The sequence below is a fragment of the Rhinolophus hipposideros genome, assembly GCF_964194185.1.
Source record: "Rhinolophus hipposideros genome assembly, chromosome: 17".
In the NCBI taxonomy this organism is placed as follows: Eukaryota; Metazoa; Chordata; class Mammalia; order Chiroptera; family Rhinolophidae; genus Rhinolophus; species Rhinolophus hipposideros.
Genome location: NC_138063.1, coordinates 52,280,198 through 52,301,524, shown reverse-complemented (window position 1 = coordinate 52,301,524; position 21,327 = coordinate 52,280,198). Strand labels below are relative to the sequence as shown.

The 21,327-nt window shown below is 42.4% G+C and overlaps 1 protein-coding gene across 1 annotated transcript in view; it reads right to left on the bottom strand.

Moving 5' to 3' along the window:
* Positions 1–5,405: 5,405 nt before the first annotated feature.
* APCDD1 (APC down-regulated 1) overlaps positions 5,406–21,327 on the bottom strand; it is a 34,288-nt gene continuing 18,366 nt past the window's right edge. The window contains exons 4-5 of the mRNA XM_081077988.1: positions 8,986–9,307; positions 5,406–7,517 (exon numbers count right to left, since the gene is read on the bottom strand). Coding sequence (XP_080934114.1) covers positions 7,066–7,517; positions 8,986–9,307 — 774 coding nt within the window. The 3' untranslated portion in view covers positions 5,406–7,065. The remainder of the gene's footprint in view (positions 7,518–8,985; positions 9,308–21,327) is intronic.

The following is a 21,327-nucleotide window of genomic DNA, read 5'->3' as shown; positions in this document are numbered from 1 at the left end:
CACTTACATACATGTCGAGAATGTAAAATGGTGCAACTACTATGGAAGATGATATGGTGGTGCCTCAAAAAATTAAAAATAGAACTACCATCTGATCCAGCAATCCCATTTCTGAGTATTTATCCGAAATAATTGAAATCAGTGTATTTCCCCATTTATTTCAGCATTATTCCTAATAGCGAAGAAATAGAAACAACCTAAATGTTCGTTTGTGGATAAATGGGAAAACAAAATGTGGTATAAGCATACAATTGAATATTATTCGCCCTTTAAAAATAAGGAAATCCTACAAAGTGCAACAATATGGATGAACCAGAAGGATATTTATTAAGTGAAGCAAGTTTGTCACAGAAAGACAAATATTGTGTGATTCCATTTATATGTGGTATCTAAAACAAACTCATAGAACCAGAGAGTAGAATGTTGGTTGCCAGGGACTTCAGGGAGAGGGAAATGGGGAGCTGCTCTTCAATGAGCATAAAGATTCAATTATACAAGAAGAATAAGTCCTCGAGATCTGCTGTACAATACCATGCCTATAGTTAACAATACTATATTGCAGACTTAAAATTTTGTTAAAAGGGTAGACCTCATGTCAAATGTTCTTACTACAACAAAAAACATGTAACATATTGGTTCAACATACTGCATGCATTGGCCTTGAACTTTTAATATTGAAATAGGAGTATTCATTGGTTCAAAGTCATAGTGACTAAATAAGTCATCTATGGGAAGATTAATAAAGATTGGAGACAAATAGATAAGCCAAGGCCAAGATGAAAATCGATTACTAGAATGATAATTCACTGAAGAATACTGACAGCCAGAAAGAATGCAGACACCAGTGCACATACTTCCACCCAGAGGATCCCTCACACTGCATACCCAATAGGCTTCTTCTAAGGAGTTTTATTGAGTGCACCAAATCTCTCTCCTGCTTGATCTGAGTTGCTCAGATATCTGCCACTTGAACTTAAAATGTGTGCTAATGTGTGCAGGAACCCGTCTTGAAGGCATTCACTCACTGGCCTGGAGAACTTGGACCAAAAAAGAATTGTGGAAGGAATCCTTTTTGAGTTGAATCCTTTTTGGGCTGACTGAACTCAAGCCCAAGGATGTTTGGAAGTTGAAATTGTCCACATGTTGAAAAGAGGACACTCACTGTTCTGTCTGGGTGGTTCCTAAAGCCTTCTGGAAAAAAAGAAGCTCCCTTGGCTTTCCTAAACCTGATCAAGGGGGTAGGGATTGTGGGGTCCCACTGTAAAACTTAAGAGCAGAAACCAATGCCTCATTAGTTTTTACTTTATCTCTCCTGAAGTTAACAATGAAACATATGCTTTGTAAGCTTCGCTCTTTCTACAGATGTTCTGGAAGGTTCAGTGATAAAGGTGTTTGTAGGGAATTAGATCGAGCACTCAGCAAACCATAACTAGATTTTTTCAGTAAGAATTCAAAACTGTAACATACCATGGAAGATTGTTGTGAAGATTAAACAATACACTATATCTAAAGAACCAAGTGATGCCATATATTTAGTGTCCATTCAAAAAATGGCTACTGTTGTTGAGAAAGTCAGGTTGAAGTTCTGAGCACAAAAAGGAGACTAGTTCAATAAAAACTCTTGGGTCCCCTAATCCTTAATCTCAGAGAGTTTTACTCTTACCATCTATAAAATGAGATTAATAATACCTTCTTGATCTTCTCTAGAGTTGGTTAAAATTTCCAAGGAATTTAATGCTCTATTCACCAGCCTTATTTTAATGAACATTTAACCACTGGTCAGATTTCTTGGGCAACGTAATCTGGAACATGTAGTGGGGAAGAATTGATTTGTACATGAGCAAAATATACATACAATTAAAAAACAATAAGATCACATTAACAAAGTGCTGAAAAAGTAATGAAAATAAAGGTGTACACTGGAATCAGATACTGATTGCTTCTCTTTCTACATAAATGGCAGAGAACTCTATAAAGAATGTTATTGCTGTTTAATAGACCATAAGTACTTGCATTGCTATACTCTCCATTTGAATTAGAAAGAGAATTAATTTCAATAAAGCTTAGTACTGCAAAGGACTTTTAGGGCCAACCAGCTTTATGTGTTACTAAGGTGCTGTTTATATCCAGGTATTGCAAGGCAGCAAGAGTGGAGGAGAGCTATCTTCTTGTTATATTTCTCTTTCGCAGAATTGTTGCCTACCTGAGTTTACCCTAATATAATGCAATATACTCTCTTTTGCTTTGAGACTCATTGGAGACTGCAGGCTCTTTTCAGGAATGTATTTATAGTGCTCTTCTTACGAGCTATCAGTTAAGGATGTTATGAGGCTATTTTCTTCCACACCAGCAATGCTAAAACCTAGATATAATATAGCTTCACTTCCCAAATAAGTTGGAGGATAAACCCACAACACGCAACACGTATCTCAGTTTTTCAATCTATATAAACTGATTCCAGGGCATGTATGTTACCCTGGGCCCAACCTGTGAGAACCTGGATTATTTTATTTAGGGGACAGGAAGACATTCTGTTAATGAGCTCTTTTAATACACAGTGGCCCTCACTTGTTTACAACAACCTTGATTTTCTGAAGGTCATAGCCTCTCAATTGTCTTACCTATTTTGCCCCATCAGCTGCAGAAAGGACTGGGCTTCAAATGGCTGAAGTTCTTGGAAACTATAATTCCCAGTCTTTTGAGGATCTTTCTCAGCCTTTAATATCGACTGAAAGTGACTTCATGAGAAATAGAAAGACTGGAGCAGTTCTTTAGAGGCTGACGAAAGTGCCAGTTGTTCTTCCAGCTTAGGAGGATGAAGATTGAGGTAGTATGGTAGCCAACAGAGCTTTAGAGGCCCCAGGCTGCAAAGCACAGCTCTCTGTGCTCACAAACTCTGCCCAAACTCTCACACCCCTGAGTTCTAATGTAATGGCTACATGAGATTCATCAAATGAAGGAGAAATGGAAATGGTGGTATTCAAGTATGGGGGTTAGGGAGGTGGTGGTACAACAGGGGTCAGAAAATCAGAGACCAAAATGAACCCAGAGAAACCACAGCCTTCCTCTTAGAATGGGCGGCCACCAGTCAGATCCTGACCTGCTTTCCAGTGGGACACTGCATTTGAGTCAAGATGTGTTTGTCCAGTCTCACATCTGTGGTGGCGTACAATGTGGCGTCACGTCTCCCCTGAAGTGATGTGACCATATTGTCAACGTCATCACGTCTTAGCCAATGGAGAAGTTGAAGGCCTGAATTTCCTCAATATTTTTTTCTCATGACAGTGTTACTTATGCCTATTGAAACACCAGGGTATTGAAGTTGTGATAAATAAAATAGGGGCCTTATTGTATATTCGGAGATTGTTTATCCTGCAAGCCAGAAACACTCTTGGATCATCACAGGGATTTGAAGAATTCAATTAGTATTTTAGGATATATGATTCTCTTATTGGTAAAAAAACAAAACAAAACAAAACAAAACGCATACTTACGCATTTTTTTCATGAATCTAAAAATCAGGAGGAAACATTTATCCAGGCTACCTTTATTTTTTCCTGATGCAGATGAATCTTTTGCAAGATGTTAGATCTCATGAAAGTTCAGATGTCTCAAAAAGGCCAGAAAAGTCTGTGTGGGTTAGAGAGGTTCTCTCCGTTAGAGTAGACCCAATCTCTCTCTATCTCCACCCACTACCCCTTCTTCCATTACCCGACTTCAGGAGGTTCAGCATTGTCCTTTGAGGACAGTGTCCTGAAATGCCTAATTAGATACTGTCTGTTGCTTTCTATATTCCATTGCCAGGTACCAATACCATTTTAAAATAAAACTCTGCAATATCTCCAGACTGCTATGAACATCACCTTTGTTTTCAGGATATCGTTAAAGAGCTGGGGGAATAGAGAATGATGGTTTAATATCTTATTCTTAAAACTTTCCCTTCAACCAGGACACCCAGTCTTACATTCCAGTCATTTCCATAAGGTGTGTGAGGCTCTATCGAGGAGGTCCTGGACTGCCAGCCTCTCTAACAGGAACCCTTTGTATAGGATGCTGAGAATTACCCTAGGGGGCAGCCATAGCACTGCAACACTGTGAAGGGCTGTTCAGGAGGATCATACAGTGTCATGGACACTGTATATAATGAGTGTTGTTATTCTACAACACGTGACCCAACTTGTCCTATCTGAACAAGCTACCTTTGTTCTGAATTGGGTAGACTTGGGACACTAGGAAGCTCCTTTTTGAGTCCAGAGTCAACTTGGATTTTATAGTTTGAAGCCTAGATCACACTAAATTTTATAGCTGTCCAAGGAACAACTTTCTGACCCTGACCATTATCAGCCTGCTACCTAGGAAGAGAAGTCTAGTTCCAGCAGGCCATTGATGTCTACAAGACCCATCTTTTATTTATTTACTACATTCCCCAAACCTAGCATTCACAAGTAGAACTATCTGCTACTAACTTAAGAGTAGACTTGCCAACACCTGAGTTCATAATATGGAGTATTTTAAGCTTGTTATAGAATATTCCAGATTTAGTCACACCCTCCTCAGAGATACCATCTTGGTCTTAAGTTAAAATTTCTGACTCTCAGGGCCGGCCCAGTGGCTCAGGCATTGGAGCTCCATGCTCCTAACTCCGAAGGCTGCCAGTTCGATTCCCACATGGGCCAGTGGGCTCTCAACCACAAGGTTGCCGGTTCGACTCCTCGAGTCCCGCAAGGGATGGTGGGCTGCGCCCCCTGCAACTAACAACAGCAATTGGACCTGCAGCTGAGCTGCGCCCTCCACAACTACGATTGAAATGACAACAACTTGACTTGGAAAAAATCCTGGAGGTACACTGTTCCCCAATGAAGTCCTCTTCCCCTTCCCCACCCCCCGCCAAAAAAAAAAACACAACAAAAATGTCTGACTCAAATCTGAATGACTCTTAAAGATAGATTGCTATGATTCTTCAAGGTAATGGGAAATCACTTGGACTGAAGATCTTCATGGGCTACATGGGGCTTACTTTTACAGACACTTATAGTTAAGATGACATAAGCAAGATAAGATGTAATATATGTGGGTGATAAAGCAAGCTACAGGCACCAATCTAATTGTGTCACCAATTTATGAATAAAATATGTTGGTCATACTCTGCATTTCATATCATCCCTAAGATTATCTATCTATCTATCTATCTATCTATCTATCTATCTATCTATCTATATACACATACATATATGTACATTGTGTACATGTTAATATCTAAACATTTAGGCTTACGTATATATGCGTGTGCATACTCTTAGGTAGTATACTTTTTAAAAGTGTGAAAAGCTAAGTTTAGATGAGTGGCTATGACTTAAGTGACTATCAATCTACTACTTTTATAGTAAATCACTGAGGTATTCTTTAGCAGTGAACATAGTTTTTCACATAATTTTATTATATCCTTTAAAGATAGCATTAGTATTAATTAAATAGATCCACAGGTAAAATGTTATTTCGTGGGAGTATTTTTGACATCTGTGTTTATTAAACTTGGCAGACATTAAGTTAGTATTTTCATTTGAATAACCCCCCTAAGTATATAATCTGAAATAAAGCACTTTGGTACTGCATGCCATCCTTATAACTTAACACCACATCGAATGCTATAGCATTTCATAAATTTATTTCTTAAATACAAATATGACTCTTGACTTTGATCTTGGTTTCCATGTTCACTTTTAGTTACATCTAAGATTTCAGTTACTCACCATTTCCCTCCATCAGTCTCTACTGGCAGTAACACTTGGTGTTCAGATAGCACCATTTGTAACAATCCAAAGTAATGGGCAGACATGACTCATGCACCCTCCTGATGTCTGTGAGAAAGAAGTTCACTTAGTCTGCTTAAGGTGACCCTAAGACTCTGCAGTGACAGAGCCAATGCAACGGCAGGACAGAAACTGAGGCAAGCAGGCCTGTCCAATGGTAAGGAGACGGTACACAAAGCCTGGGTTTCATGCAAGCCGAGGGCCAACTGAAGCACCTAGCTTGGTAGCCCCCATTGCACTCTTTGAGTAGCCAGGCCCTTAAACACCAGTGTGATCTCTGAGTGTTCATGTTTGAAGGTAGTAGAACTGCCAGTACTGCTCACCCCTGACCAGATACAGCTTAAGTTAGGAGGAGAGTCCCATGGAGAGAAAACTAAGGAATCAAGGGCACTCAGGGGGCTCTTTCATTTGTGTTTAACACATGCTCATCAGACCCTGCATCACTGCTCCTACCTATCTGCTAACAAAACTGCTTTTCATATTTGCTTGGCCACACTTGTCTCCAGAGCAGGGAGGAAAGCAGCATGCATTCCCCAACCACCCAGAAACCAGCATCTAACCACCATCTCATTTCCCAACAAGCTAAAACAACAATGGTTTAAATTACTTTGAAATTTTAATTACAGGTACTATTCCACTCAACATTTGAAAGTTTGGATTCTCTCCTTTTTTGCATAAAGGCTGTCAAGGTGGTTATGCTGACCCGGGTGTCTTTTCCTATGTACAGATCTATACCCAAGTCTCTTCTTTATTAATAAACGGTGTCTTGATCACAGTTTCAAACCAACTCGGCACTGAATTCCAGGTTGTAAAACTCAGAGAACAAAACAGTTTCAAAGGAGGACAGGAAGCAACCACAGTAAAATGGCAGGAAAAGCTGTAGCTTGTTATTTGTTTCTTCTAAGTTCAACTCAGAAATATAATAATTAAGAGGAAGAAAAGAAGAGGACCTAGCTCTCACCGTGCTCCCTCTACCAAACACACTAGACCAAAACACACTGCGGTCTTAAAGTGCAATCACTATTGTGAAGGTGCCCAGGCCAGGCATCTGACTGGACAGAGTTCAAGGCAGAAACTTCAAACAGAGCTGCTCATGACTCAGACTGGGAGGGAGGGGCGAGGCAGAGAAGAAAAGGAATGACAGTTCTTGGGCACTCAAGTGCACCAAAAGAAGAAGTGTCCTTTCTTTTCGTAAGGAAAAATCTGTAAATTGTAAGGAGTCCTGTTTTGGAAATATATAACTTTTAAAAAATTTCTATCTGAGGACATTCCAGTGCAGCAGAGTCAAAAGGCAGGTGAGTGCAACAAGGAACTGGGGACAAGGGCTCCTCCCAGATGCCTGGCTCCCATACTGGTGAGCCCTGTGGTCCTCAGAGAAGTCCTCAGCTCGGGGCACAGAGGAAGCGCACTGCACTAAGGGCATCTGGTAAGACGTGGCTCTCTTCTCGGGCCTGTCCGGACTGGACCCATCACTGGGCCTCTGGCCATTGAACAGCAGATAGCGGCCACGGGCATCCTGTTCCATTTTGAAGATCTCATATTCTGTGTGAGGTAGTTTGATTCCCAGTGCCACGCAGCCATTGGTGTGTGTCACATCCTGCTGGACGCCCACCTGCCAGGAGCCCTCGGCCCCACACTCGTTCCCATTGAAGACATTGAGGAGTGAGGCTGTTGCTGCATCCATGGGGGTGACCTTCATGTGATTCACTGCAAAGGAGAGAGGACAGTACCATGACTAAGGGAGTGAGCGTGCAGTGCAGAAAGCCACAGGGCAACTGTTGGCAGCACTCCATCTTCACAAGGCTTTCTGTTCTAAAAATAACCCTTACACCCACCCATCTGACTCCAGCCTAAGCATTCTCAGGTGGAAAGATCAATGTGTTGCTCTGAATGACTATCACATGCAGGTGTGATAAGAATAAAGCTACTACATTTGGCATATAAATGCTGAGCCCAGATTGCAATTGATTGCACTTGTTATAATGAAATTCAACTTTCACACTACGTGTCTCCAAGAAGTCACCTTTGGTGACCCTCTTTGGGATGGACAAAATACTCAATAAAACTAGAATTTTGTGTTTATGAAAAGGTTTTGAGGTTTTTAAATAGATTCGGTGTCAAACACCTATACTAGTTAGAAATCTTATAAACTAATACTGGCCCATAAATCAGGCAACAAACATAAATTAGGATAAAAGGAAGAAAAATATGAGTAGATAAAGTACAAATCCAAGCACTTGTAGAGGATCCCTTTTGAAGGTCCTCCCAGGGGACTGTGTTCTGTGTACACCACAAGAGCTTTGGGATTGAATCAGATAAATATGGTTGTTCTCTTGGCTACAACTATCAAAGGTTCATTCTTCCTGGAGCAAATCTTCCTTCCTGAGAGGAGGACTAAGATGCCTTAGGACTCATGTGCGTTAGCATAGCTACTTTATATTCAATAGACTGAACCATGGAATGCTATCCTGGAAGCAATCACACCTCGTGTCCAGGCCAACCGTGTTGGCCATGACAGGGCTGACACCACCTTATAAAGATGTACAAGTTTAAAAACAAAAAAAAAAAAAAAGAAAGCATGACATAGATACCACAAGACCTTCCTTGCTGATAATAGCTCAGCAAATACTCATCCCTTACCTTCCTCTCTCATTGTGTATCCTAAATCTCCCACCTTCGAGCACCTGTCCACTTCTCAGTGCAGGACAACTTTGGCATGGGAAATGACAATTCTGAGGTATAACTAACACCGGCTCTTTATTGCCCACTAAAGAAAGCATGGTGCATGCAGTACCTGTGATGTTACCACAGGGGTAGTTCAGAATCCACCAGGAGCTATACACAAAAAGGAAACGTGTAGACTTGAGATTTCATTCGTAGGCACATAGTCCTGGACACATCTGACACTGTCCACGGCGGCGTGGGCTCTCTAGCTCCACAGCCTGCGGGCTGAGCCGTCTACTCTGGCTGGCCCAGTTCTGAGCAGAGCGGACCTCAGAGGCTGTTGTAAATGATGACCCTGGGGCAGAAAGTGTTCCCAATACTCTTCCCCAACATCTCTAGCAGAAAAGAGGCCCTTTCCCTCAGGTTCTACCTCAACAAAAAATGTCAAAAAACTGCGCGGTGTCCCTCACCCGTTGGGCTGGTATGTTAGGACCTGAGGCAGGTGCCCTACCTTTGAACACAAACTCCGTTCCTCCCAGGACTCTGGAAGAGTGCACGCCCCGGCTGTAGCGGCCCTTGGCATAGATGGTGAAGGTGGGATGCTTGCAGACAGGGTCCGAGTAGTGGTAGTAATGCCCTTCCCAGGTGTTATTGTTGTCATGGAAGATGAAGTGGCGCGTGAGGAAGAGGACTTCAGGCCGAACCTCACAGCGCTGGCTCACCCACTCGCCATGCAGACCAACAGTCAGGTCAGCTTTGGGGGGCAAAAGGGGTGGGCGGTGTTCATCTGACCGGTGGATGATGCGACAGGCTATGCAGGCATGGTCGTGGTTCTGCAGCCAAGAAACAAACACAAGTAGAGAGAGTCCTGTTTTCATGGAGAGCAATGTATATACATGCTTTCTGCAAATGGGGCTCACCACAGCAGGGGTGGGTGAGGACCCTGGGCACCATCACTTATGACCTGGGTACCCAAGAGACACCTGCAGCCACACTAGGGGCCACACATGGTGTGCGTGTGTGTGCGTGCACGGGCTCTCGCTCACAAGTGCACACGTGTTTGGCTGACATTAGAAACTTGCCTAAATATTTCAGCTATGATGTGGACTCTCTTTAGAATCCTATTACATTTTCAGATCACAAGTGCTGGACACTCTTTCAAAAAGAAGGGCTGGCATCAACTGATAGTAGTATGGCTACTGTAAAAAAACCACACACACACACACACACAAAAAAAAAAACAAAAAAAAAAAAAAAAAACAGAAAATAAGTTATTGACAAGGATGTGGAGAACCCTTGTGCAGGCACTGCTGATGGGAATGTAAAATGGTACAGCTGCTCTGGAAAAGAATTACTATATGATCCAGCAATTTCACTTCTGATTTATACCCAAAATTGAAACCAGGGTCTCAAAGAGATATTTTTTCACTCATGTTCATAGCAGCTTTACAACAGCCAAAACATGGAAACAACCCAATGTATATAGACAGACAAATGGATAAACAAAACGTGGTCTATCCATACAATGAAATATTATTCAATCTAAAAAGAAGGAAATTCTGACACATATTACAACATGGATGAACCTTGAAGACATTAGGCTGAGTGAAAACCAGACACAAAGGGTCAAATACTGTGTGATATCACTTAGATGAGGGACGTAGAGTAGTCAAATTCATAGGCATAGGAAGTAGAATGGCTGTTGTCAAGGGCTGGGGGGAGGAGAAATGAGGAGTTAGTGTTTAATGAGCACAGAGTTTCAGTTTTGGATAAATGAAAAAGTTCTGTGGATGGATGATGGTAATGGTTTCACAAGAATATCGACACACTCAATACCACTGAACTATACACTTAAAAATAGTTAAGATGGTAAATTTTATGTTATGTGTATTTTACCACAATTAGATTTTTTTCATTAAAAACAACATGAAACACATAAAATTAAAAAAAAATAAAAAGACAGCATCCAATTGCTGTGGATAAGAAAGGGAGCTGTCTAGTAAAGGCAGGGGTCCTTTCAAAGGAGGAAATGAAAGAAGAGACCTGAAATAAGGCAAGAGCAAAGCCTCTGAGAAGTGGGCAGACACACCTGTCATCCATTTGTGGCTGCTGGCCTCAGGGTTTGGAAGGTTTATGGACTCTTAATATGCTTCCTGCTTTATAGCTTTAAGCCATTCAACGAGTGCAAGAAGCTGCGGCTGGGTCTTTCAGGAGCGCCTCTCTTGGTGAGTCTGCTTTATAACACTAACACAGATGCTGGAACAAGAGCTGTCTAGGTTTGTGGCTTAGAAAACCTCCTAAGAGGAGGATGGCCAGAGGCTATTAGTCACATAAATGCTGGTGGCCTGGAAAGCTCAGGGCTCACACACAAAATAAATAAATAAAATTTTAAAAATAAAGCTGAAGTCAAGAGGACAGGAGTGCGAGGTTCTTGGCCATACCTGTCATTGCCCAGCTGTTTGATCTAAGTCACAGGATACTTGGGAGCCAGGGCCTGCCCCCCCTGGATGTGGGGACCATTGATCTCTCTGCTCTTCTCCCTCTCACACAGAGGGCTGTAGAGCTGGCTGGGCTAACAGGCACCGGCCAGGCTAGAAGCATGACTCAAATCTGATCAGTGCTATCGTAGCAATGACAGCTGAGGCTCAGCGTTCAGGTGGACAGCACTGGAACGCCAGCCCTGAGCTCCCCTGCCCAGGGGACCATACGATGCAGCAGCTTGTTAGCGGGCAGGCACTCTGGGCTTGCATGCATTTGTTTTCTAAAGTCAGGAATCCAAACTTTCAGGGTCTTTTCATCTCTAGCACAACTCTGATGTTGCTATGGCTGCCGTTCAGGTAAATGTCTGACCAACTCTGAGAGCAGCGGAGCATCGTAGAAGAGGGCCTTCCAGCTGCCAGCCCCCTACATTCTCCCCCAAGGAGAACTCAATGCTCACTCACTTGTTGCCATGTTCATTAGATGAGTGGAGAGTTATACTTCATGGGAGAGAAGGCTTCCTTCCTAGCAATGTTTGCAGCTTATAGACGATGAGATCAAATGGACAGCTGCAGAGTGAGATGAAGACAGAGGACTCACTGTCCTAGGTCCCAATGCATTTGTGGGCCTATGATTTCCTACAAAGGGCTCTGGGGGCACAGAGGAGATACTGCCCAGGTGGTCAGCAGCAAGCCACTGTCTGAAAGTTAAAGTGAAAAAACGCAGAGGGAAGAACACCTGCACATTAGGGCTTGTGCTTAACTGCACAGAAAGATGGTTCTGGCCAGGTCCTGAAAACCATGCACAGGCCCATGCTTTCAGAAGTGACTGCCGCTTAGCAGCTGGTGACCTTGGGCAAGTTGTTAATCTCTACGTTTCAATGTCCTCGTATATAAAATGGGGGTTGTTATACTTGCATAGCTATTGCAAGAAATGAACAGCAGATTAAGGTGGTTCCTACTCAGTGCACCCAGAACCACTGTGGGGAGAGGTTGCTCAGTGATGGAACAGGAAGTGGGATCACATGTATGCACGACACTTGGAGGAAGACTAAATAAATGTCATGTCTCTTGCTATATGTGCCACTATCTTTCAAATGCACATTAGGGTAAATAAGATATCAATTTAGTTAAAAGAAAGCATTACTGAATTCAGTAATTTTACCTTTATGTATTTTCTTAGTAAACAACCAGGAGGTGAAGGTTCCAAACTTTTTACCTTAAAACTGGGTTCTGACACTCAAAATCTGGGATGGGACATTAATACGATTTAAGTATAACATCATAGACAAGAAACAGGCTTCATGAGGGGAGGTAAGCACGGTTATCAAGCCCAGGCTGTTCCAGAAAAGTGCCACACCCAGCAAGGTAGCACCCGATGTTCACATGGTACTTTCCTTTAAGAACAACAGGGCAGGGGTCCCGAGCTCTAAGATGAACAGTGGTTGCTTCAGGTGAATGATGGTCCTGAGCTGAAGTGTTTCTGTTCTTCAGCAGACAAAAGCAGGTCAGGTAATTTTGGGGGAGCTTGCAGTCCGTCAGTTGGGCAATGTGAGAATTTAGGTAGGGAGGAACCTAGCCATTAGGTATTGGTCTTTCCAAATTCCTAAACTAGTTACGTTATTTTATTGTAGTAAAATATACATAATGTAAAACTTACCATCTTAACCATCTTAAGTACATAGTTCAGTGGTACAAAGTATATTCACATTGCAAGAACCACCATCATCCATCTCTAGAACTTTCTCATCTTCCCAAACTGAAATTCAATACCCATTAAACAGTAACTCCCCTCGCACCCCCCGCCACCAGCACTCAGACCTTGCCAACCACCACTCTACTATCTAGCTCTATGACTTTAAGACTATTCTAGGTACCTTATGTAAGTGGGATCATACAATATTTGTCCTCTTTGTGACTGGCTTATTTCACTTAGCATAATGTCCTTGAGGTTCATTCATTTTGTAGCCTATTGCAGAATTTCCTTTTTAAGGCTGAATAATATTGTACTGCATGTATATACCACATTTTGTTTATTCATTAATCTGTTGATGGACACTTGGGTTGCTTCCACTTTTTGGCTATTGTGAATAATACTATGAGCATGGGTATACAATCTATTCTAAACCCAGCTTTCAATTCTTTTGGGTATATACCCAGAAGTGGAATTGCTGGATCAAATGGTGATTCTATGTTTAACTTTTTGAGGAACTACCATACTGTTTCCACAGCAGCTGCACCATTTTATAGTCCCACCTGCAATGCACAAGGGTTCTAACTTCTCTACATTCTTGCCAACAACTGTTATTTTTCTTTCTAATAGCCATTAGTGGGTATAAGGTGGTATTTGTAGTTTTGATTTACATTTCCCTAATGATGAGTGATGATGTTGAGCATCTTTTCATGGGCTTATGGGTTATTTGTGTATCTTCTTGGGAGAAATGTCTATTCAAGTCCTTTGCCCCTTTTTTTATAGGATTGTTGCTGTTGAGCTGACTAGACACTTTTTAAAACAACTCTTTAGCTGGCATTAAGAAACCAAAGATGTCATAAACAAGGGTGGACTTTTGGCCCCTCTAGATACTGTCAACAAGGGGATGGGTTGCTATGGTTGGATAAGGGGAACACCTCTCTGTTCCTCTCTGTTTTGTAGACATATTTTTTAAAAATTAAATTTATGCTCTAATCCCCACTATCCTTGGCTTGAATAAAACCCAAAATATCTATAGGAACAATTGTGGGAAGCAGAAATTAAAATCTATATACGGTATTGGCTCTAATGTTTCTCTTTTCCAAGATGCTTTTCTTAAATAGTAAGTAGCCTTCCAAGATTAATAAATGGGAAGTTTTTCAACATGAAGAGTGATTTATGCTATGAAATATCATCTGCTTTATGAAGTTATTCTCTCTCTGTTTTTTTTTTTTGGTCCATGCTCTGACACATGATTGTCATCTGAGAAGCTGTCCGCTCCCAGGCTTTCCAATCAGGCTTCTACATCACTCCCTTCCCCTGAATCTCAAAAAGTGCTATTTTAAAGTCAGGGTTTCTGTACACGGAAGCTCTGAAGGTTAAAACAGAGGGACCAAAATGTGTTTCCTTGTTGCTATTCTTTACACCAACTATAAAAAGCTTTAATTCCAAAGGGAGAGGGGAGGAGTAAAAGATCCTTAGACAATCTCTTGGGGGGAAAATGAAGCTTATTCTAAAAGTGAAAAAAATCAACCTTAAACTTTATAAGTGAGCAATGTTTTAGGCAAAGAGTAGGGTTTTGCCCACTCTCCTTTCGGATTCCTGCCCAGAGCCCTGGTAACATGTTAAATAACCACAGCTTGCATGGGCAGGGCATTTGATTCTGAGGAAGTTCAAGTACATCATCTCCTTAAGCTTTACAGCCTCCAAAAGAGACCATATGTACACTTTACAGATGAGACCACCAAGGCACAGAGTGAGAGAATAACGTGGCCCAGATTACTTTATAAGCCAAAAGTAGAAACTGGAAACATAATTTGGTTTTGAGGCTTGCTGAGTGCTACTTCCTGGCCCCAGGCTGCTTCTTAGGCTGAGGTCCTGCAAAGAACACGTGTATCCCTATGAAGGACTCCGGTCCCTGGAAAAAATCTTCTCTGGCTGATGACTGATAGGGATTCTCCAGGATTTCTCCTGTTCTCTGCCAACATTTATTTCTGGACAGTTGGTTTGTCAACAACATTTGCTGACAGTATCCACTTGTTTCCAGCATCTTCCCAGAATGGAAGAAATTACTTGATATAATCTTGTTGTGAATAGATCAACTAGAGAAGAAGGCTGAATAAAACATTTCTTGGGCTAAAAGTTTTGTTCAAGGAGGAGAAACAGGAATAGATGATAGAAATTTCCTTTCACAGTTTGTTCCATGGGGATAGAAAGTTCCTTTCACAGTCTGTTCCATGGGATAAAGAACACATTAGTGTTTCTCAGGAAGAAAACTGCCACAGCTAATGATAAACATTGAAAACTTATTTTACAACTGTAATTCACCATGTGATTGATGAAATTTCTATTAAGGTATTCCTATACATATATCCTTCCCATATCTTCTCCATTTCATTATAAGTTCTTTGAGGCCAAGACCAATGTGCTCTCTCTTTTTCATATTTCCCATGGCATCTAGGAGAGTGCAATGTGTATAATAAAGGTTCTGAACTGACAGACTAATTGATAGAAACATGTCATTGGATATTTCAAAATGTGAACAGAGTAGGGCAGCATTTATCACAAATGATGAGAGTTGACCAGCCTAGTGGGAGGGGCCTCTTGGGGTGCTTTTCAGATCTGGGATCCTGAGAGTTTATGATCTCAGGCTCATTTTGACCACCTAAAGGGATTATGATGATTCCACATTCCGAAGGAAGCAGGATAAATAGCCTTGGCCTTATATGTTGGGTCTCTTTTAACTATAGCTTGAAATAATGCAGCTAACTGTGGCCACCTCCAGAAACTGGCAGTCTGTCTGCCCCCAGGAGCAACACTGCATTTCCAGAAATGGGCTTTCTAAGAAGTTTAGAATCTAAGAAGTTAGCTCACAAAGGCCTTTTTTGTTTTATGAGCATCAGCAAATCACACAAAAGATAAATTTGCCTACACCTTGTCTGTATATATACACACTAGGTAGAGACTCAACAGCTGGATAAAAAGAAACATAACAAACAGGTTCTTTAATAGAAATGTCTTTAAAACGGTTCCAGAAGAAAAATTTTATTTATGCTTTTTACTTGTTTCTTTTTCTATTAATTTAAAGTCATATAGTTAAAAATAGTCTCATTTTAATAACTAAATATGCTGTAAATGCAGCAGACTCCACAGTTTGGCCTGTTTCTCCTCGTCCTCTCTCCACAGTGTGTAGCCAGTACTCCCACAGAGTAGGGACTTAATACCGCCTTTTAAATGGTTGACTTCCTGCTTGCTCAGCTTTCACTCTGTCTGTCCTCAGCTTTCTCGCCTTTTAAGGGATGAAATGTTTACCACTTACATTGTCCCTGACAACAAGTATTCCCTAGTCTGCTAACTCCTTAAATAAAGCAACTTTGCATGTCTGTGTATTTACTGAAATACTCTGGAATCAAGAAATACAAAAACTTATTTCTGCACTGAAAGAGTATGCCAGCATCTGCGTAATGCAGCAATTGTGTGACACTGCATACCCTGGCCCACATAAAATGCCCACACAAGCAAGCCTTTCAGAGTCAAGACCCCATCATCCAACCCCAATTTCATATAACAAGCAACATTGGTTGACTTACAGTTAAAACACCCAGCCCCAGCGAACAGGATGACCGTTTCCTTAGGAGTCATCCTTAACGTAAGATGGGCACCTGAAACCATTTTAGGTCAAGACTCCCTGAACCTCCTCGTCTTCTACCACCTCTTCCATCTCCCATCACCTTTGCAACCCCTTGTCCTTCCCCTACACTGGCAGAAAGAGAAGGGACACGAATTCTTCCACGATCACTTGGTTCCTTCCACTGTTACTCTTGAGACACCCACTTGCCCTCCCACCCAGGAGCCACACCAAGCACATGCCTAACTAAGAGGGGCCCCTTCCTGCTGCAGACTTGTCTGCTGGAGCTGGGCTGAAAAGTATCCTGCCCATGGCAACCTGGTCCAAAGTCTTTCTGATGTCACAGATATCAGAAAATCTCACAGTGCTTTTCACATACTCTGAAAAGACTTGGAAAGACAAGATCCCTCAGAAACCAGTGCTCGTTCGTTCACAGTCTAAGTTTCTACAGAATTCAAGAGAGAACACGCCCAAGTACCGTGTTTCCCCCAAAATAAGACCTCGCCAGACCATCAGCTCTATTGTGTCTTTTAAAGCAAAAATTAAGACGTGGTATTATATTATATTATATTATATTATATTATATTATATTATATTACCCGGTCTCATATTATAGTAAAATAAGACCGGGTCTCATATTAATTTTTCCTCCAAAAGACGTATTAGAGCTGATTGTCAGGCTAGGTCTTATTTTCGGGAAATACGGTAATTCCTTTTTCAGCTATAATGCCCAGCTACTCCTAAAAATATGTGGTGCTTTTCTTCCTCCAACGTGTAGTCCCACTATTGTTAGCGTGCTGGGGGAGAATATTTAAGATACATGACTTGGGGAAAATTGTCTGGTTTTCTGACAAACCCTTTGATTTACAACCGTGTGGCTAAATCAGTGCAGGATTTTGGAGAAAGACCAATTCTATTTGCCTACAAGTCTGATCCTGAGGCTTTGGTGTTGCCAACGTTCCCAGCAATCATTCACTTTTAATTACTATTTAATTCTACAACAGGGAAAAATGTGCCTCGCTAACCCTCCAACTGCACAAGAATCTAGGCAGAGGATAATGGTTGACCAAATGTTAAACTCAATTTAGGCAAAACGTCTTCTCTCAAGGTTATTTTAGGTGGCCTTGACGTTTTTTAAAATGAAGAGTAGCCAATTTCATCCTGAGAGAATCCTCCCAGCACACCTGATTCCCTTCAAACATAATTTATTTGCCAAAGGACTCTGAACCTCACAGCAAAGCTGTACAAAGCTTAGAAAAACAAGATGATTTAAAGTTTCTATTTTTACATGGTGTCCCATTTCCAGAGGGGCTGAGACTGGTGGTTTCAAACTCAATTTAGCATTTAAACTAATTTTCAGCCAGGTCTCTATGGACTGGCAATTAGGGAAGGCAAGGAGTTCAAAGAGGAGGGTGGCGGGGCATGTGGTCTTTCCGGATGAGCTCCCAGCCCCCACTCCTTCCCATTGGCCCAGCAGGCAAGGAGCACCTGGGGCTTTGCATTGAGAGTCCGGAAAAACACCAAGGGCCAAGTCCATTTATTCCTTCTCATAGCTGTCCTACGGAAGGATCTAAAAAACTTCCTGAAGACTCTGCTGTACACTGCAGGCCAAGATGTACAATGCCAGGGACAACAAGAGAAGAACGGGCCCTTTCAGCTCCCACAGCCATGCAGACGTCAGGGCCTGGCCTTCGCAGGACCCCCTCAGCCACCCCAGCTGGCAGTCCAGGTGGTGGAGAGCACATGGCCGGCCTTGGATGCCTGCCTGCGTCCTCCTCCCCGAGCTGCTGCCATCTTCATCTGTGGCCACAGCACTCCTCTGAGCATTCGAGTCCTAGCTTTCTAAAATTCATTTTAATTTCGTGTGGCAATTGTATTTAGGTAATATAGGATCATGGCACAAATTGCAAAAGGTAGAAAAAGCTATACAGTGACAAGTCTCTGCCTGACTGTCCCCGAGCTACTCAGTCCCCTTCCTCAGAGGCAATCATGTTTCCTATGTTCCCTTCCAGAAATACTGATTCCTTTGTAAGCTTATCTTCTTCTTCTTTTATGATAAGTTTTACACAAGGGTAGCATACTTTTCATGTTATTCTATGCCTTCCTTTTTTTTTTTTTTTAACAGTACATCTTAAATAATATCTAAGATCCAAGGTTCTTCTTTCCACCATTGATATTTCTTGAATGAAGGAATCAGGCCTAGGGTTTAAAGAGTTTACTTCTTAAACTGGGTAAATGTTCCCACAACTGCCTTAGCAGAGGAAGGAGGAGAAAATGGGAGGAAAAGTTTTATAGCTAGGCATCAGTAAATACTTTGATGCTCCTGGTCAACTGTCATTCTTATTCCTCTGGGAGCCATATGCCCAGAAGGGTTATTTACTCTAGGACAGGGGGAAAGGGAGCCCTGCGGAGGAGCCCTTTCCAGATGCAGACAGTATTCTGCCCATTAACCCAACCGATTTTTCTATTTTTATCAACCGATTCTTCTATTTTTACCATTTTATAGAAAAGAAAAACTAAGAGTCCAAGAGGTCAGATAACACTACCAATGGCCCACAGCTGACAACCACAGGAGAATTGGATTCCAGGATTGACCACCATCTCCAAGTCTATATTCTTGCCAATTTATCCAGACAGTGTTTAAAAAAACAAAAAAGAACCTCTTCAGCTTTTTTGTGTATAAAAATTCTAAGAAGGTCAGCCTTATAACTCTCATCCTTAATCCCCACGCCAATGTTAATAACTCACTTTCAAGACACTTTTCCTCCTGGAGCCACAACAGTATGCCTTTGCTCTCCCAACAGACAGGCTCTGTTTCGTGAGGGACGCTGACCAGAAGGAGAACTCCCTCCCACAGAACCAGGGGAGGGAGTAAGAGAGAATCATCTGGAGCTACAAGTCTTAGGAATGTTCATATTACCTTTTAGACTTTCTGAAGAGCCATACCACTAGAAGTACAACGGTGAGTTTGAGGGAGAAGAGACAAAGGTAAGAAAATGGTTACAGTTAGCAGGGTTTTTTTAGAGCCCTAAAAAGAGCTTAAGAGATCAAAGAGCCTAAGTGAACATCTGCAGGTGAGGAAACAGAATCAGAACTTGAGTGTGTGCAAATAACCAGCCCCAGGTGAGGTACGGAGCAGGAGAAAGGGGTCCTGACTACAGTCCAGGTTCCAGAGCTATACCCTGTGTCCCCCTGGAGCAACTTGGCCCCTTTCTCCTTCCTCCTCCCTCAGCCCCTTGCCTCACTGTTTTGCTACTCATTAGTGTCTCCCCTGCAGGGTGAGCAGGAATAAAAAAGGACTCTGCTGGCTTAGCAGATCTTCAGAGAGGTACAGGGTGAGACGGGTTGGTGCTCTTGGCTCGCATGAGTTTTCTGGATTATCTGTGGACCATTTTTATTCATGACATTCTTAACTCCTATCACCAGAGATAATTTAAAAGTTGGCTAGACAGTACTCAGAGGAAGCCAAATGTACGTATCAAAATCCCCTTTCCCCCGCTGCTATCACACACCAGAGATTTTAACAGAAGTGCTACTTAGCTGCAGCATTCAACACGGACTCAGGATAACACTACGAACTGGAAAGGTCCCACGATGGAACTAAAAGCCCATTACTACTTTCAGTTTTTCCAGAAACCAGGCCCTTGCCCAGGTGCCACCCTATGGAAGATTCTCCTCTTGATGTCTTTGTATCAATGTGTAGAACAGGCAGAGCTTTGGCTCCCCCACCTCACCCATCCTGAAAGCACATCTGGAAGCAGGCATAAGCAGCGTCCTCTTGTTCACTGACTGAACTCACCTTTTCCTCCTCAGCACCTCTGAGCATAGTGAACCTGGCTCCTGTTTTCCACTAGAACTACCCCCAGCAGCACTGTGAGCCGTGCTGGTGAGCCACCAGAGTGCGGGGAGCCCGGGAGCACCTGGTCTAGGTCCCTCAACCCTAAGTCAGCCTCACCTCACACACAAGACCATCCCTGACCCGCCATGTCCAGAGGAAGCAGCCTCCGCCAAGCAGGCTTCCTTAGCAGATTTCCCACAATTATAGTGGGACAATTATAAGAGTGACTTTCATTACGTGAGCTCACAATAACACAGCTAAAAAGAAGATAACACTGAGTGGTCTTTGGCAGGGGAAGTACTTTGTGATCTCTCCACCAGTCATGAATAAGCTCAAAGGACTTAAGAAGAAAAAATATTTAAAAAATTAATAAACTGTCAAACAAAAGTCAAACAGGACCTGCCTATTAGAATTGCTGTTCTAGAGAGAATTCCAGAAAAGCCAATCTGATAGGGGGAGCCACTCTAGAGAAAACTGCCTGCCACCCTGGCTCATCGTGCTCGAGCCCCGTATGCCCTCCCTGCCTCGAGCTTCTCTAACTGCTGCAGTGGAAGCGACTGCGTTACATGTTGACACAAATTCTGAGCCTGCGGGAAGGAAATGCTTTGTGAATTCCAAATACAATTATTGGACTATCATTCAAGAAAAGAACATTATAAGGTTTTAATTGTTTCCTGTCCCCCTCTGTCCTCCCTTCTGATCACAGTGACTTTACATTTCATTTAGTAGAAATGTGGGGTCCAGAATAAGAGACTTGGGTACAAGTTCTGGCACTAAAACTAACCAGGTGACCTTGGGCAGGAGTAGCTTGGAACCTTAGCTGCCTCTTCTGCCTAAGAGGATGGTAGTATCTGCCTCAGAAGGTCACTTTGAAGACTGAAAGCAGTAACGTGGGTGGGAGATATTCATGGAGTCTACAGCCCTATGCAAACAGCACTGTCGCTTTCCCTTCCGGTGCCTCCCCACCTCCTCTAAGGCTGGGATCACTGCTCTGTTTGCATGTATTTCCCAAGTGTGGTTAGAACATTTTCATGTTTTCTCATGCTTTCCTCTTAGAATCACAGAAGAGGTTCCTAGAGCTTTAAAGCTGAAATGAGCCTTAGGAATTTTCTAGGACAACCAACCACCGGAGCCCCTACTACACCACCAACTCCAATACCACCACCCATGTCATATAGGAAAATTGGGGCCCCACATCACAGAGCAAGTTGGTGGCCATC